We start from the raw sequence: 17,959 nt of genomic DNA, 5'->3' as shown, positions 1-17,959 counted from the left end.
TGTGTAAACAAGTAATAGTAAATGGGGGAATCTTATGTACAATATATAGTAAAAAATAATAATCCCATTTGTGTTCATTTAAACCTCATTTTAATCCAAGGGGTTCCTGCACCCCTGGTTGGGAAACACTGTCTTAGCCCCTTTTTGTTCTTCTGGATGAGGGAGATATAAACAATGACATGTAGGCCTGATTAGTTACGTATTCACACATGTCAGTACATGCATAATGTGGTGGCCAGACGCCTTTGCTCTGCCCCGTCAGACCTCAGAGGCTCAGCTGAAGGGCCTGGTCAGTACTTGGATGGGAGACCGTTTGGTAACACCAGGAAGCCTGGCGAATGTAGTGAGTGAGTGGTCGGAGGGGCCGATGGCGCAGACTGGTTGCCTCGCTTCCGTCAGTCTACCCCAGGGCAGCTGTGGCTACAATAGTAGCTTACCACCACCGAGTACAGAGTGAACGAATAGTGCAACGTAAAACGTCTTTGAGTGTCCAGAAAAGCGCTTTATAAAACCGATGCATTATTATTATTATTATAAAAACATTTTTGTTATTGATACAAAATTCTATTTTTTTATCAATCAAAAAATATTTTTTTATTACAAAAAAATTGAATTTTGTCAATAGATTTTTTTTTTTTAGCATTCTATTGATAAAAAAAAAATTGTGCTAATTTTAACCCAATATGCAAATGTGACAGGAAGCTACAACAGAAGCCATGACGGATGTGGTAAGACTAGTTTATATGTTTGTATTACTGTATATCCATTATTGAAACAGTCGCGTAACCTCTTAACCCAGTTCTCCAGTATGGCATTACCCAAATCTAAACGCTTCTTGAAAAAATACCAACAAAAATGTGACAAAAAAGCAACAAAGAAGCTACAGTGACAAAAAAAGAGACACAAGATGACAAAAAACAACAACAAAAACGTGACCCCAAAAAAAGAAAAAAGCTGCATAAAAGTGACAAAAATATGAAAAAAGGGACAAAAAGCCACGAAAACGGGACAAAAAGGAGACACAAAATGACAAAAAACAACATTCAGATCAGTTTTGTTTCAAATGGGGCATTAAACCGGCTTGTTTTAGATTTGGGTAAAGCTGAACTGCAGAGAACATCCTTAAGAGCACCTTGTGAAACACACGTCCACCCCCGTGCACTACATCCCCCAGCATCCCCCGCGACAGGTGAATCATCTCCCCCCCCGAACTCTCGCGAGAGCCGAAGCCTGCCCCTGCCCTATGTCTCGCGCACTCGCAGCTCCAGCTCAGTATATAAAGCAGGACGACGGCGGACGGAGGACGGCTGGGAGTCGCAGCCCGGGGATTGTAAATAAGACCGAGCGAACTGTGTTTCATCGACACGGGCGATGCCGGCGGTGCTCCAGGCGCGCGCACACCTCTTCTAACGCCCTTTTTGCCCGTTTTTGGCGCCCATTTCTCTCGCCCGTTTCCCCGTGTGGTGTTGACACTGCGCGAGTAATGGCGAGCTCGGCTAACTCGAACCCAGTGGTAAGGATCGATCCGAGGAACTGTCAGAGGAGACGGGGTAAAGTGGCAGGGGGAGAGCGCTGCTGGTTCATAAAAGCGGCTTCTCTGTGGGCTGGATCTGTGGACGTAACATCGACGCTTTCATTGAGTCAAGCAACAACAAAAAAAAGTCTTTCCTACAAACTCCGCTAGCGCCACATGACGGAAAACAAGCCCTCAGTGTTTAGTGTCTGTGTGTTCGTGTGATCCGACTACATGTACGCAAAGCACTTACACGGTCCACTTTAGAGGAAACCGCGTTCAAAAAGACTTAACGTTTTCTGCATTATCATTGTCCACCATTTCCACAGTAAGAGAGCTCCGCAGCCCCTTCAAAGAAAAACAACCAAAAAACACTTGTGTCTACGCTGAAAAACATCCGCCATCTCCCCCACAGCAATGACGGCGCTTTAGGCTCAGGCTGCGCCGGTTCGTGAGGCACAAATCCCCCTCAGAGTCGGGATAAAAGCGTGTTTGTGTGAGGCGCGCGCGCTTCCCGCCGCTCGGGTAAAATGGCTTCCGTCCTGTCCTCCGCGCGGTCTGGACCTCCTCTTTTCCGCCGCCTGGTTTTATACGGCCATATTGGCTCTCTAATATAGCTTCTGCCCGGGATGGGAAGGTGCTACTCCGCGCTACGTCACCGGCTCTGCATATAAACGGCAGCCCGGGCTTTAAATAGTGGGAGACGGGGGCCGAGGGGGGAGGGAGGCGGCGGGACGCGGCGGAGCTCGCACAGGGCGGACATATACGCGGTGTTTGGTGTCGCTACGTGCTCTTTTAAAGCCGCTCTTTGCCGTTTGTGACGCGGCAGTTGGGGCTGTTGTCATGGGAGACGGGGCTGTGTAACGCAGTGTCGTAAAGCGCGGGGCTGGAGCGCGAGCGCGAGCTGTTAGTACCATGTTAGCCCCGTGTATGTCGCACTGACTGGACATATAGTGGGGAAAAAAAGTATTTGGTCAGTTTCACATAGACGTTCTATTAGCTTGTTGCACAATGTGGCTACGCTAGTTCCTCTGAGCTGAAGCTGTGGGCGCTAGCACTTCCTGTCCGTATTAATTTCCATTAAGATTAGCTTAGACTCGTTCGAATCATCGTATTTCCTACAGATTCTGTGGTGGACAGTGAGTTCCTGGTAGATGGTCACTTACTTCAGGTTAACGAGTTGCTGTACAGTGTAAATATTTCCGTAGAGGAGACGTCTATGTTCATAAGGATCAGTGAGTTTGTCTTGGAGCTAAAGGCTAACATTCATTTCATTTATATTTTTATTTTAAAATTTGAAATAGTGCCTCAAATATAAACTAATCTGCATATAAACCATCTTGTCCTACTTTAATTTTTTTATCGTTATATATTTTTATTGCATTTTTTCATAGCATGTTAGCCTTTAGCTTCAAGACAAACTATCAATCGTTTATGATCACCGGCGTCTCCTCTGAACTCGTTACATCATGATTTGAACACAGTAAATGATCATCTACCAGGAAACTCACCGCCCACCACGTCATCTTTAGAAAATATGATTATTATTCCAGCAAGTCTGAGCTAATTTCTATAGGAAAAGAAAACAGACAGGAAGTACTGGCGCTCACAACTTCAGGTCAGAGGAACTAGCATAGCCGTACTGTGCAACAAGCCTATTGGATTTTGGCCAAATACTTTTTTTCCACTGTATGTCTGACATACATTACACCAGGACATGTTGTAAAAGTACATTATAAATGTGGCTAATCCTTTGTAACTAACCTACGATCCATTTAAAGCCATAACTTCACTTGTTTTTTTTTTTAAAGTAAATTAAAGCCTATTGATTGTTATAGATCGACCTATATGACATCACGTGGTATGAAGAGCTGCACCTTCTTTAATCTTCTTATTTTAAACGAATGTCAAATGTGTTACAGCTGAATGTAAGTGGTCAGAGCTCATGCTGTATCTGCCTGTGAGTGTTACTTGTGCCTGGAAACAAACTTAAAGGAACAGGCCAGCGTTTTCCACACTGAGATATGTCCTAACCTGAGTTTAGACGAGTTGATCCGTACCTGTCTGGTCTTTGTGGAAGAGCTTGGTCTCTTCCAACTTCACCCCCGTTTGGAGCCATAGGGATACATTGGGAGAGGCTAAATGCTAACGACATCTTTGGTGGTTCTGCGTGACTGAGGGCACACACAGACCAGACAGGTACGGATCCACTCGTCTAAGCTCAGGTAAGAACATATCTCAGTGTGGCCTGTTCCTTTAACACAGTGTGACAAACTGCAGGTGTCTGGTGTTTCTGATGCTAACACAAAGTGCGTTGCTTTCCCGTGTCTTGCTCTGTCCAGCCTAAGTTGTACAAGTCGGTCATTGAGGACGTCATCAACGAGGTGCGAGAGCTGTTTCTGGACGAGGGGGTGGACGAGCAAGTGCTTCTGGAGCTGAAGACGGTAAGAGACGACATTAAACGTGTTCGACTCCACCGTGAAGTCAACGCTCAGAATATGATCTCTCCCCGTCTCTCAGCTGTGGGAGAACAAGCTGCAGCAGTCCAAGGCGGTGGAGGGCTTTCACACCGAGGAGCAGGCGGCTCTCCAGGCTCAGCAGCAGCAGCAGGTCCAGCACGTGCACCACAACCAGCCGCTGGTGCCCTCCACACAGACCCAGCAAGTCATCCTGCCCACGCAGCCGCAGCAAGGTCAGGAGCATGGAGATATCACTCTAAAGGGGGGGTATTCTGCAAAATGGACTCTTTCAAGCTTTCCATCATGTTATTCTGTCACTCCCTCATTAAAAACATGGCTGAAGTGTTGCCTTGGCACATTCACGTATTTCTGAGTAATCTGTAAAAACTCTGATGGCGGCCATTTTAGGGATAGGTTTGCCTGAGTCCTCCTAGGAACGCCCCCACCTCCTGGAGACGCCTCCGAGCTTTCGTCACCAGTCGAGTAACCAACCACTGCTCCTCAGCAGAACCCCCTCCCCACTGATGCCACAGACAGCGTGTGGAGGGGGCGTGTCTAAAGGCTCAGAGGTTCTTAAAGAGACAGAGGCCTATTTCAAGACATTCACTACAGCCATTTTGAGAGAGACATTTTATACAAGGCAGTTATTCTAATTTACTGCATTTACAGACCAACAGAAGGTTTGTCATCATTGCAGTGTGATATAGACTGGTGCTATGGGACTGACAAAAGCAGAATACCCCCTCTTTAAAATAGGGAATCAGGGATGCAGCCGTGTGTTAATATAGCGGTGTATGACCATTTAAACCACAGACACTCTTTATGTAACACAAGCTCCTAACCTAAGTTTCCTAACCTGATTCCAGCGCCCCAGCAGCAAGTCATTGTTCAAGACTCCAAGATTCTTCAACACATGAGTGCGACTGGGATGGTAAGTCAAGGCACACAATGTGAGATGCTTTTATAGTAAATATATCCATGTTTGATCTCACAGAAAAATATTAGTGCCCAGAAAAAAATATCAATAGTCAAGAGAATGACATTGACTCCTTAACGCCCGCCTGAAAGCGAGCACATCGTCTCCAGTTTGGCATCACCCGAATCTAAAAGCTTTCTGAAAAAAATAGCCACAAAAACCAGAGGAAAACAAGGATGAAAATACAACGATAAAGTGACAAAAAAGAGCGATGAAAGTGCAGCAAAAATATGAGGAAAAAGATTAGTTTTGTAGATCTTAGCTTTCAAATGAAGCGTTAAACTCCAGTTGAGAAGCTTTTAGATTTGGGTGAAAATGTGCTGAGTAAAGTGCGGGTGGTATGAGGTTAAATACATAAAACCACCCGTCTGTGAGTTCATTTTGTGGTTGATGCAGTTCTCCCGTTTGTCCTGTAGAGTGCAGCAGCCACCGCGGCCACCCTCGCTCTGCCCACAGGAGTCACCCCGTACCAACAGCTCATCACCAGCCAAGGCAAGAACTCACTCTCAGCTCAGACTGGGTCCGTAAACCTGGGATTGTTTGTTATCACTGTTCTCACTGCAGGTCAGATTCTGCAAGTGGTGCGTGCAGCCAATGGAACCCAGTACATCATCCAGCAGCCTCAGCAGCCCATCCTCCTGCAGCAGCAGATGCAGCCGGGGGGTGTCCAGGCCCCCGTCATCCAACAGGTGATCACACTGGGTCTGGAAAAGGATCCACGTTAGATCCACTCTGTGCACAATCAAGAGGGTTCTGTACATTTATCCTGCCTCGGGTTAGGTACTGTTAAAGTCTGGTATTGGAAATAAAGTTAAGGGCTGTGTCCGAATGTCCACACTATTCCCTATATAGTCCCTATATATAGTCACTATATAGTCACTATATAGTCACTATATAGTCACTATATAGTCACTATATAGTGGTCACTTGTGTAGGGGTGTCCGAATGTCCAGAGAGAAAAAAGTAGTACACTCTAAATTTCCCACAATGCATCTGGAAAAGTAGTGTGCATCGATGGTCACTAAACGGGTCAATATTTCCCACAATGCACGGGGAGAGTGGGAGAAGAGCCTGACAGAGACAGGTCTGTGAACTAAACACGACTGAAGTAAATCAGCTGTTTCAGTCGAGTGTTTGTGTTTCTCATGAATAAACGACCTAAATATAAACGGTTACGGTGAAAAGATGCTAACGTTAGCTGCTAACCTTTAGCTGGAGCTGTTAAATGACCGACAGCTTCCTCTCGAATAATCCATTCATGTAAAATCCATGTGAAATATAAAGTATCTGACTCGTATTTATCCATAAATATTCCTCTGTCTCTGAGTTTGGTTGGTTTTTATCGTAGAAATACTTTATTCCCTGAGTTTCGCGAACTTTTAGCAGATGTCGTCACTCAATCTGCTGGTGTTCGGACACCGGGCTCTGACCGACTCTCTGTCTCTGTGCTCACGCTGGGGTGATATTTTTTTTGTTTTCCTTTTTTTGTGATGACAGTAACACCTGTAAAAGTGCCAAAACAGTCGTTCTGTTTCATAAAATACACGTTTGTAACAATAATAATAAATTCAGATAATGAAAAAAAAAAACACATCTGCAGCCACAGTGCCTGACGTCACGCAGCTCGGAGAAAGTCGTGGCTTGGGTCCGAATCGCCAACAAAATCAGTGACTATATAGTGACTATAGTGCGGCCTATGTAGTGAAGGAGGGGTTAGGGACTAGTGTGGACATTCGGATACAGCCAAGGTTTTAATGAAAGCAGGAACCGAAAAATATCTTATACCTTTGATGGTTGGTCCAGGGACAGCATTACAGGAAATCATAGTTGTTTCAGCTCAAATGTATTATTTTTTTCCCCCATTTCTTTAAAAAGATTTGCCCCATTTCCCCCCCAATTTTTTCTCCCTTATTAATCCTAATTTCAGTTCCTATTTTTTCCCCTCTATTTTTGCCCCATTTTTTTTTTTTAAAGCAAAATGTTTCCTTTCTTTTTCACAATTTCTCCCAATCGTCCCCCATTTTCACACATGTCACTTTGGAGATAAACCTGATATTGTTAATTGGCAGATCTTCCACACATTATTTTCCTCCTTGTTCCCAATAAAGTGTCTGAAAAGTATTGGAAAAAGTATCGTTCAGGTATCGGTGAGCACACGCCGGTATACCCACTGGTGAAGTAGTGGATTGTATAAAACAAGACTAGATTATTTCCCTCATAGTATGAAATGAAATCCGTTAGTGACTCAAGTACAGTCTGAGCAATCCAGATCAATTAGAGTCGTCCGAAGACAGACATTGCTATAATTTCTTCATTAATACCTCATCTATAATGTTCTCTAGTGATGCATGTAAGTGGCTGAGACTTGATTAAATCATAAATACTGTCTGATGGATCCTCTAAAAGCCTGTGTTGTTGCAGGTTCTGGCTCCGCTCCAGGGAGGCCTCCCCCAGCAGACCGGAGTCATCATCCAGCCGCAGCAGATCGTCTTAGCTCCAGGAAACAAAGTCCAAGGCAATACACAGGTCAGCGCTTTCCCCATTTACAGCCTTTTCATAGCCGTGGATCTCGCTTTAGTGTCCGATGATGTCGCGCTCAACTGGGTATCCGCAAATGTAGCTAATCTCAGTTCTAAACTAGGGATGCACCGATCCGCTTTTTTGAGCTCCCGATCCGATATTTTTGACCCTTCATCTGGCCGATACCGATCCGATACAGTCTTTTTGTATTATTAGATTTTTATATAATATACTGTATATCATTATATATTATTGCCTATGGATATCACCAGTTTTACCACTAGTTTTACCAGTTGTATTTTTTTCATAAACATGGAAGACGTTTTGGCTTTAGCTTTGAATTTTAACCCCTTAACTCCCACCTGAACCGAGCACATTTTCTCCAGTTTGGCTTTACCCCAATCCAAAAGCTTCTGGGAAAAAAGTGAGAAAATAGCGACAGAACTGAGACGAAAACAATGATGAAGATGTGACAAAAAAGTGAGAAAACTTTGACCAAAAAATGACCAAAAAAATGATTAAAAAACATTACAAAAAAGTTACAATAATGAGTTGAAACCCCCCCCCCCAAAAAAAAAAGATGGAAAAAATGTGATGACATGAGGAAAATAAGGTCCATTTTGATGAGTTTTGTAGGTCTTAGCTTTCAAATGAGGTGTTACATTGGCCCACAGGATTTGGGTAAAGCTGAACTGAAGCTGTGCTGTGATAAACCCTCGAAGCGCGGCGGTGCGGTAAACCCGCAGACTGGAGCCGCTGCAGATTCAGGACCGCAGACTTGTAGCGGACCCGTCCAGTCATCAAATCCGATCCAATCCGATACTCTAAAAAAGCCTGATCGGCTACCGATACCGATACTGAATATCAGATCGGTACATCCCTATTCTAAACCAAAGGCCATGGTTTGTAGCTGGCTCTCTCTCCTCGCTGCAAATAGACCCCGGGTTCCATCTGGGCGGGGCTTTGCCAATCCTCCCAATGTTTGCTCCAGTTTTCCTTCCCACTGAAAACACACAATACAATCAATTTGATATGGATGTGATTTGTCTTATACTGAATGATATTGTTGCTTTCAGACCAGGTGTATCACTTCTGTTCCCTAACATAGCTTCACTAACTACTCACTTAAAATACTTTTATTTCTGGGAACCCTACAGTTATTCGGTCAAATGGTCAATCCCAGTGCATAAAAAGATCAGGGCAAGACACTCATCGTTTGCAAAAAATAGAATAGAATAGAATAGAAAAAACTTAATTTGCCCAGTAATGTACATAATAAAATCAGTTCATTATAAAGTCAGTTCACTGCAGACACAGGTTCACTTCATTAAGGAAAGGAAAAAGGAACAGACCGACTGAACGACATTAATACTTACAACTTATTCAGCTCCTTGATGCAAAGGGAACTAAAGAATTCCTGTTACATTTTTCTTGGCACAAAGAAGTCTGTGTCTCTGCCCTGACGGTGAAGCTCAAAGTGACGGGACAGCGGATCGTCATCTGTGATTTAAAAGGAACAGGCCACAGTTTTTACATCCTGAGATATGTTCTTACCTCACTTTAGTCGAGTTAATATATCCCCGTCTGGTCTTTGTCCGTGCGCTCACACATACGCAGCCTCTCCCACATGTCACATAGCTCCAAAAAAGCTCACGATAGAAGCTACCAAGCTCTTCCACGTGTTCCCTATTTAAATAAAGTTACGTGAAGTGTTTTCATGCGAAGTATATTTACACAGAAATGTAGCATGTGGATTTTATAAGCAAATAAAAAGGGGAACTATATTGTGAGGCGTAATGATACAGGAGCACAACGTCCGCGCAGTAACTCCTAAAGGCTCTGTACAAGTCACGCAGCTTCTACTGACGGAAGTGAGCGGGGAAGTCTTTAGGAGTTACTGCTCCTGTATCATTACGCCTCACAATATAGTTCCCCTTTTTATTTGCTTATAAAATCCACATGCTACATTTCTGTGTAAATATACTTCGCATGAAAACACTTCACGTAACTTTATTTAAATAGGGAACACGTGGAAGAGCTTGGTAGCTTCTATCGTGAGCTTTCTTGGAGCTATGTGACATGTGGGAGAGGCTGCGTATGTGTGAGCGCACGGACAAAGACCAGACGGGGATATATTAACTCCACTAAGGTTAGGTAAGAACATATCTCAGTGTGTAAAAACGGTGGCCTATTCCTTTAATACAGACACGACTGCTTTACTCTAACGCTGAGATAAACTGGTTTGTTCTTGGCCTGTTATTTTACTGCCCTGTTTAACAACTCTGCCAAGTTTAGCTTTGTTTTTCACAGTTAAATGACCAAACCAAGAGACTGTGTTAAACATCAGCACGCTCTCAATGAAACACTGATAAACCCTTGATAAGATGTGGTCACTGACTTCAAAACCTGTACTGAAAATACTGTATTTTCGGGCCAGAAACACATCGGGGTGTGTGTAGAGACACAGAATAAGCCCATTCGTAGTGTCTGACTGTAGGTGTGCAGCCAGGGCATGGAGACACAGGCTGTCATAGTGCTTTTGGCCACAAGGGGGAGACATTTCATCTTCACAGCTTAGTGGCAACAGGACACATAGGATAATTTAGGTTTTTAGAGCGAATGGCATATCTTTGTTCAGCCTCTTTTCATCGAGGCCAACGTAGAAGCAGCACTGGGACATTCAAGGCCATGCACTGGGTGGAGCTGCAGTTGATAAACCTGGTCCTTAAAAGTATCTTTACTATGTTCTCACTGTATCTGCAATGGCCACAGCAAACGTTCCCTTTGGACGGGAGAACCATGTGGTGGGTTTAGAGGATGGGGGAGAGTCTTTAATAGTGGGGGCTCCTCTGAAGCTCACTCCTGGAAGCTCAAGGCAACGCGCGTTTGTGCTTTTAATGTTTCTGGCTTGAAAATAAAGTATTTTCTGTTTGTGCAAATGATGAGTGCCTGGGCCTGATCTTCTTATGCATATTCTGTTCCATGAGCACCGTCTGTTCGCTGGATGCCAGGCGCTCCCTGTTCTCATTTCTGTCGTCTGTGGCAGTGCTTCTCAACACTGTCAGGACACACTGTGATCCTAGCGTGGCAAGCTACAACCCAAATATGATCTAAATGTCTTAAATATCATGTGAATACTGTATTTTCCCCACAAATGAATGTTGAATAAACATAAAAAGCTGGAATTATGACCAAAACAACAGTCATTTCTACAGATGCTGATGTTTCTACACTTGTATAGATGATAAAGGCTCATGAGGACACTGGTCTCTGGCATAAAGGGGCCGTGATGTTTCCTCCTCTGCTTCTGCTCTATAGGCCTCTGCATACTCCACAAGACGCGAGAACTTTGTTCTTGTTCTTGAGGCAAAAAGAACGAGAACAAAGTTCGTCTGAGCTCTGACATTTCATACTCCACAAGACGTGTTTCTGCCGAACTGCCACGCCCCCTTTTTCCGCATCCAAAACAAACAAGGAATGACTGAAATAAAACGAGCCATTTGACTTCAAGCTATTATAAAATGTATCAGTCACGATATTGAAAACATGTTGAAGATTGACTTCATGTTTAGCCACGTCTCCCGCTGGTTTATTACGTTAAAAAACGTTAACGTTAAAAGCAGTTTACCTCCGTGTCACTCAGTAAAACCATGTTGTTTCATTTCATTTCATTTTATTTATTTCATTCAAAAGTGATGTTGTGCAATCACAATAAATAAAACCGCCCAGCCAACACGGTATGAATGAAACGGAGCAGAGGAGAAGAACAAGTCTTATAATATCTAATAGTTTCACGTCTGTGTAGCTCAGTACAGGTTTTGTCCATCCAAGAACCTTCACTGAACATGTTGGTGATGTTTCCCGGTGTTTGATGAAAGGGTCTATGATGTACAAGCCTGGTCTCCCTCCGTCCACGAACCTGAACCACTTTTTTTTTTTCTTTATCACTCGCCTCTTTTACGCAGGCAGCGCCAGGCTCTTCTGTTTCCTCTTCGTCCTCGCCCAAAACGTCCGTGTGTTTCTCCCCAGGACTTCTTTACATGTGCGTGTCCTTGTAATCCTTCAACGAAGTATTTTACTGCCGCGAGCGGTGCCGCAAAACTATCCATGTTGTCTCCGTTTTCCACACCGGTGTCAGGACGTAAACATTGGATTCTCGCTTCCGCTAAAATAACCCCGCCCACTAAAAATCCAGCCAATCACAGCCAGAGTTCTCGTAGCCCTGCCGAACAAAGTTCTGCTGAGCTGATGCGTCAGCCAGAGCTGCCGAACAGGAGCTGCGAGAACAAAATGACGTCATTTTGTTCTCGCAGCTCTGGGTGCGAGAACAAAGTTCTCGCGTCTTGTGGAGTATGAATAGGCCTTAAGGCTTGTTGCACAATGTGGCTACGCTAGTTCCTCTGAGCTGAAGCTGTGGGCGCTAGCACTTCCTGTTCGTATTAATTTCCATTAAGATTAGCTTAGACCCGTTCGAATCCTCGTATTTCCGAAAGATCCTGTGGTGGACGGTGAGTTCCTGGTAGATGATCACTTCCTGCAGGTTGTTGTACAGTGTAAATATATCCGTAGAGGAGACGTCTGTTTATAAGGATCAGTGAGTTTGTCTTGAAGCTAAAGGCTAACATTCATTTCATGCATTATACAATTTGAAATGGTGCCTTTTTATTTAAAAAAAATATATCATGTTAGCCTTTAGCTTCAAGACAAACTATCAATCCTATCCACAACATAATCTTTAGACAATATGATTATTATTCTAGGAAAAGAATCCAGACAGGAAGTACTGGCGCTCACACCTTCAGGTCAGAGGAGCTAGCATAGCCACACCGTGCAACAAGACAGATAGACTCATATTCGGTCCAGGCTGTATTGTCTTTATGGCTCTTTATCTCCGTGTTGTGATTCCCGACAGGCCTTGAGAATATCCTTATGCCTCTCGTTGTGTGGTGTCAGGTGATGCAGGCCACAGCCCTGGCCCCCCAGCCCGGGCAGGCCACGGCCCCCGCTCAGGTGCAGCAGGTGCAGCAGGTCCAGCAGGTGCAGCAGGTCCAGCAGGTCCAGGGGGCGGCGGCTCAGCAGGTGGCCCCCCAGACGCAGACGCAGCAGCCCCCCATGATGCTGCAGGTGGACGGGGCGGGGGACACGTCCTCGGAGGAAGACGAGGACGAGGAGGAAGAGTACGACGAGGATGAAGAGGAGGAGAAGGACAAGGAGGGAGCGGAGGACGGGCAGGTGGAGGAGGTGAGGGTGTTTTTCAGCCTGACCTGATGCGTCGCCTGTGATAAGAAAGACTTGGATCATTCGCTTTAGGGCTGCTCGATTATTGAAAAAATAATAATCACGATTATTTTTGTCATAATTGAAATCACGATTATTCAAACGATTATTTGTTGCCTTTAAAAAAATCCATCAAAAAAGTGACAAAAATCCAGCAAAAAAGTGACAAAAATCCAGCAAAAAAAAATGACAAAAATCCAGCAAAAAAAAAGCAAAAATCCAGCAAAAAAAAGACAAAAATCCAGCAAAAAAGTGACAAAAATTCATCAAAAAAAATGACAAAAATCCATCAAAAAAAAGACAAAAATCCAGCAAAAAAATGACAAAAATCCATCAAAAAAAATGACAAAAATCCAGCAGAAAAAAGACAAAAATCCATCAAAAAAGTGACAAAAATCCAGCAAAAAAGTGACAAAAATCCAGCAAAAAAAAATGACAAAAATCCAGCAAAAAAAAAGCAAAAATCCAGCAAAAAAAAGACAAAAATCCAGCAAAAAAATGACAAAAATCCAGCAAAAAAAATGACAAAAATCCAGCAGAAAAAAGACAAAAATCCATCAAAAAAGTGACAAAAATTCATCAAAAAAAATGACAAAAATCCATCAAAAAAAAGACAAAAATCCAGCAAAAAAATGACAAAAATCCAGCAAAAAAGTGACAAAAATTCATCAAAAAAAATGACAAAAATTCATCAAAAAAATGACAAAAATCCATCAAAAAAATGACAAAAATCCAGCAAAAAAATGACAAAAATCCAGCAAAAAAAATGACAAAAATCCAGCAGAAAAAATACAAAAATCCATCCAAAAAGTGACAAAAATTCATCAAAAAAAATGACAAAAATTCATCAAAAAAATGACAAAAATCCATCAAAAAAATGACAAAAATCCATCAAAAAAGTGGCAAAAATCCAGCAAAAAAGTGACAAAAATCCAGCAAAAAAAGGCAAAAATCCAGAAAAAAAAATGACAAAAATCCAGCAAAAAAAAGGCAAAAATCCAGCAAAAAAAATGACAAAAATCTATCAAAAAAATTGCAAAAATCCAGCAAAAAAAAAGACAAAAATCCAGCAGAAAAAAGACAAAAATCCATCAAAAAAATGACAAAAATCTATCAAAAAAAATGACAAAAATCCATTTAAAAAAAAGACAAAAATCCAGCAAAAAATGACAAAAATCCATCAAAAAAAAGACAAAAATCCAGCAAAAAAAAGACAAAAATCCATCAAAAAAAAGACAAGAATCCATCAAAAAAGTGACAAAAATCCATCAAAAAAATGACAAAAATCCATCAAAAAAATGACAAAAATCCAGCAAAAAAAAAACAAAAATCCATCAAAAAAGTGACAAAAATCCATCAAAAAAGTGACAAAAATCCATCAAAAAAATGACAAAAATCCATCAAAAAAATGACAAAAATCCATCAAAAAAGTGACAAAAATCCCCAAAATTAAAAATTAAAAAAAAAAATCAGAAAAAAAAAATTTGAAAAGAAAAAAAAAAAAATGTGAAAAAAAATATTATAATCGATTTTTTGCGATTATGCTAATTTTGTAATCGTTTACTGTTGTAATCGAAATCGTAATCGAATTTCGATTAATTGCACAGCCCTAATTCGCTTTATTATTCTCAGGTTATTAGTTTGTCTAGAAAAAAGAAAAGCATCTCTTCCTGACAGCAGAGAGTCCTTTTCATTCAGGAAAAGACATCAAACCTGAGTGTAGTGTGAGCGGAGCAGAGCTTTAGGGCCTGAAGCACGAGCTCATCATCTGTGTTTGAATCAGAGTGAGGCGTGTGGAAGTTCTGACCTCGTGTAATCCCTTTTTGTTCCGTTTTAAAGGAGCCCCTGAACAGTGAGGATGACGTGAGCGACGAAGAGGACCAGGAGCTGTTTGATACAGAGAATGTAGTAGTGTGCCAGTACGACAAGGTAAGACTCCTCATGAGTTAAGGCGAGACACTTTAGGTGAAAGTATTGATGTTTCCCGCAGTGGTGGAAGTGGAGATTTGTATCTGTTTTCCTCCCTTTACATCTTAGTTTTCATGTCAGATATAAAAATGATGATGTCTATTTGATGATGTTTTGTCTGCGAGGTGGGGGCGACCCGGAAGTAGAAAGGCCGTCTTTCCCGCGGGTTTTCATTCATAAATATTGACAGATTTGACATCCACGTGTCCTGCTAAGGGGCCCCGTGATGACGCTTTCACCCAAATATGGTGTTTTTCCTCCTACGAGACGCCGGAGCGGAAAAGTGGAAGAACGGGCCGAGCATGCACACTCGCTACAAAACTTCAGGGCTGGTTTTCTCTGAATGAGAGAAGCCGCACTCGGGCAGAGCCTGAGCCCTTATAGAAGCTCCCACAGACTCCACACTTTACAGGCTGAGACACAACAAGGTTTAGAAGGTTTTTGCAGAGGGATTTTTTAATATCTAATTCCTAGCCTGATTTATTCAGCTTTGAAACCAAAAAAACAGGCGGAATTTGAGTTTTTACAGATTTTTTCACTGATGAAACAAAATATCCAAAATCCCTCTGAAAAAACCTTACTTACTAATATGTCAATAAAATAAAACCATAACATTTAATCTGGTTCAATTCGTTTTGATTTTGTTGCCCAAAATATAGGCAATTTTGGCCATTTTAATGCTCAAAATGCCTTATTTTTATGTGAAAACATAAACTGACAGAAAAAATGCAATACATTTTTTTCTCATATTTATTAATGTTCAGCAAAAGTTTCACATTGACATCTCTACATTTATTGTTTTCCCTATTTCACCTGCAGTGTCTCGCCTTAAATAGAGTTTGTAAAGATCTGTACTGCGTGTTTATGTTGTTGTGTTTATGTTTCTACTTTTACTCCACTACATAGTTTCAACTCCACAACATTTCTATAATAGTTTATTACTCAAGACATGATGAATGTAATAAAAGAATTTCTATAATAGGGTCCAAATAAAAAGGACAGCTCAATAGTGCACACTCGATGAACAGTAGGTGGCGCTCCGCAGGTGTACTGCCAAATCCACTCACTCACAACGAGAAAGAAGTTTTGTCCTCGTGCCGTACAGGGGGTGAATTTGAGCACAAGGTCTGTGTTTTACAAGCTGCAAAGTTACACATATATATATTTTTGACACTTATTAAAAGGGACTAGTTGGAAGTTGTTATTTTTATCCTCACTACTGCCACCTCAGGTCGTATACGTAACTGCAGGTCCTATATTAAGCTCGTGCATGACGGCACTTCGGACCCTTTGTGAGTGACGGTGCAGGGTTTTAGAGGCGGGTCTGGGCTCGTCTTACATATTATTATAAACTCTGTCTAGTCCCTTTAACCTTTGAATTCCCGCCTTAACCAAGCACATGTTCGGCCTTATCCAACTCTAAAGGCTCGGACACAAACGAGACACAAACGACGAGGAAAATGCAACGAAACAGCGTCAAAAAAGTTCCAAACGGCGACAAGAAAAGTGATGAAAAATCAACAAATAAAGGGAAAAAATGCAACACAAAAAAGTAGCAAATAAAGCTTTGTGTTACTATTTTATTATTATGTTTATTATTATTTTTGTTTGCTGTTCTGCTGTTTTATTTTGAGTAGAAAAAAATGCAACTAAAACGTAACAAAAAAGTTGCACAAACATGACAGAAAAGCAGCACACAAAAAAAGGCGGCAATAGACCTACACCTTTTGTGGGTCTTAGCTTTCAAATGAGGCGTCACCCTGGGTTATCGGCTGTGTAAGCCCAGTCGAGAAGCTTTTTAGATGGTTAGCGCTAGATCGTCTGCTCCGGAGGGACGGTCTGCTGTGAGTTTGTGTAGATCTATGAGCTGGTTTGTCTGAAAATACAAATAATCCTAATCCTTAAAGTGTTATAACCCCTTAACTCCCACCTGAACCGGGCACATTTTCTCCAGTTTGGCTTTACCCCAATCCAAAAGCTTCTGGAAAAAAAGGTGAGAAAATAGCGACAAAACAGACGAAAACAAGGATGGAAATGTGAGAAAAAAGTGACGAAAAATTGATGAAAAAGTGGCAAAATGTCACAAGAAATTGACATTAAATTGACAAAAATGTGACAAAAATGTGACAAAAAATTGATTAAAAATTGACGGAAAAATGACAAAAATGTAACAAAAAATGGACGAAAAAATGTGACAAAAAATTGATTAAAAATTGACGAAAAAATGACCAAAAAATGACAAAATGTGACAATTTTTTTTTACAAAAATGTGATTAAAAAAAATGACAAAAAAGTTACAAAAATGAGTTGAACACCCAACAAAAAAATTTTGGAAAAAAAATGTGAGGAAAAAGATCCTCTGGGTTCAGGCGGGAGTGAAGAGGTTAAACCATTTCCCTGGCCCTAACCTTCATGTGTGTCATGATATCTGTCCCTCCGGAGCAGACGATCTAGCACTAACCATTTTAGATCTGGGTAAATCTCATCCAGCTATTGCTAACTAATGACAAGACGGGGCTTTGCAGTGAAGGCAATCTGGAGTCGAGTTGAAATGAAAGCGTATCGACTTTGTGGAGCCTTAACCTTCCCCTCTGTGTCCCCCTTTCCTAACGCCCACGGCTGCTCTCCTGTCCCCGCAGATCCACAGAAGTAAGAACAAATGGAAATTCCACCTGAAGGACGGGATCATGAACCTGAACGGGAAGGACTATGTTTTCTCCAAAGCCATCGGTGACGCCGAGTGGTGAAACCGTCGGCACCGGGGGCTCGAACTGTCTCCGAAACCCCCCCCCCCCGGCCCACAGACACTCGTGTTCCTCTGCGTCCCGCTCAGGCGGCGGGAGCGTACGGCAAACCCCGAGAGACTTGAGGTACTGTAGAAGAAGAAAAAACAAAATAAGTCTAAAAAAAAATGTGGGTTTGTCGGAGAAACTCTAAAGCCTTTGCGGGGGGAAAGATTCAGCCTGTTAGCGGCCATTGGTTTTCCACATGTTCATCGACAAAAAACAAAAAAACATAGCAAGCTTTTTTTACTCCGGCGCAAAGGACCAGACGAGCTGACCCGTCCCGAACTAAAAGGTAAGGTCAGTCGTAAACCAGCCTGTCGATTGGAAAAACAAACGCTTCACTGCACTGTCCGTAGTTGGTTCGACTGGATTAACGTTGAAGTCTCTTTTAGTGCCACCCGGTCCAGTCCGCCGCCTTTAGAACTGCCAGAATTTCCCCCCTTTTCGTTTCCTGTTTTCA

The 17,959-nt window shown here is 42.3% G+C and overlaps 1 protein-coding gene across 2 annotated transcripts; it reads left to right on the top strand.

Annotated features, from left to right (window-relative positions):
* Positions 1-1,444: 1,444 nt before the first annotated feature.
* gtf2a1 (general transcription factor IIA, 1) lies at positions 1,445-17,609 on the top strand. Of its 2 annotated transcripts, none has more exons than XM_079571832.1 (9): positions 1,445-1,513; positions 3,856-3,957; positions 4,034-4,205; positions 4,839-4,903; positions 5,365-5,637; positions 7,370-7,474; positions 12,431-12,709; positions 14,585-14,674; positions 17,353-17,609. In XM_079571832.1, exons 1-9 carry the CDS (start codon positions 1,484-1,486, stop codon positions 17,458-17,460), a joined length of 1,224 nt encoding a protein of 407 aa, XP_079427958.1. In that variant the 5' UTR covers positions 1,445-1,483; the 3' UTR covers positions 17,461-17,609. The 2 variants fall into 2 exon arrangements, with proteins under 2 accessions (XP_079427958.1, XP_079427957.1); XM_079571831.1 differs by having other exon boundaries at positions 12,422-12,709.
* Positions 17,610-17,959: the final 350 nt, after the last annotated feature.

This window comes from Gobius niger (genome assembly GCF_951799975.1).
Source record: "Gobius niger genome assembly, chromosome: 15".
NCBI lineage: Eukaryota > Metazoa > Chordata > Actinopteri > Gobiiformes > Gobiidae > Gobius > Gobius niger.
The sequence above is the reverse complement of the archived record's forward strand: the minus strand, read 5'-3'. Positions and strand labels throughout refer to the sequence as shown.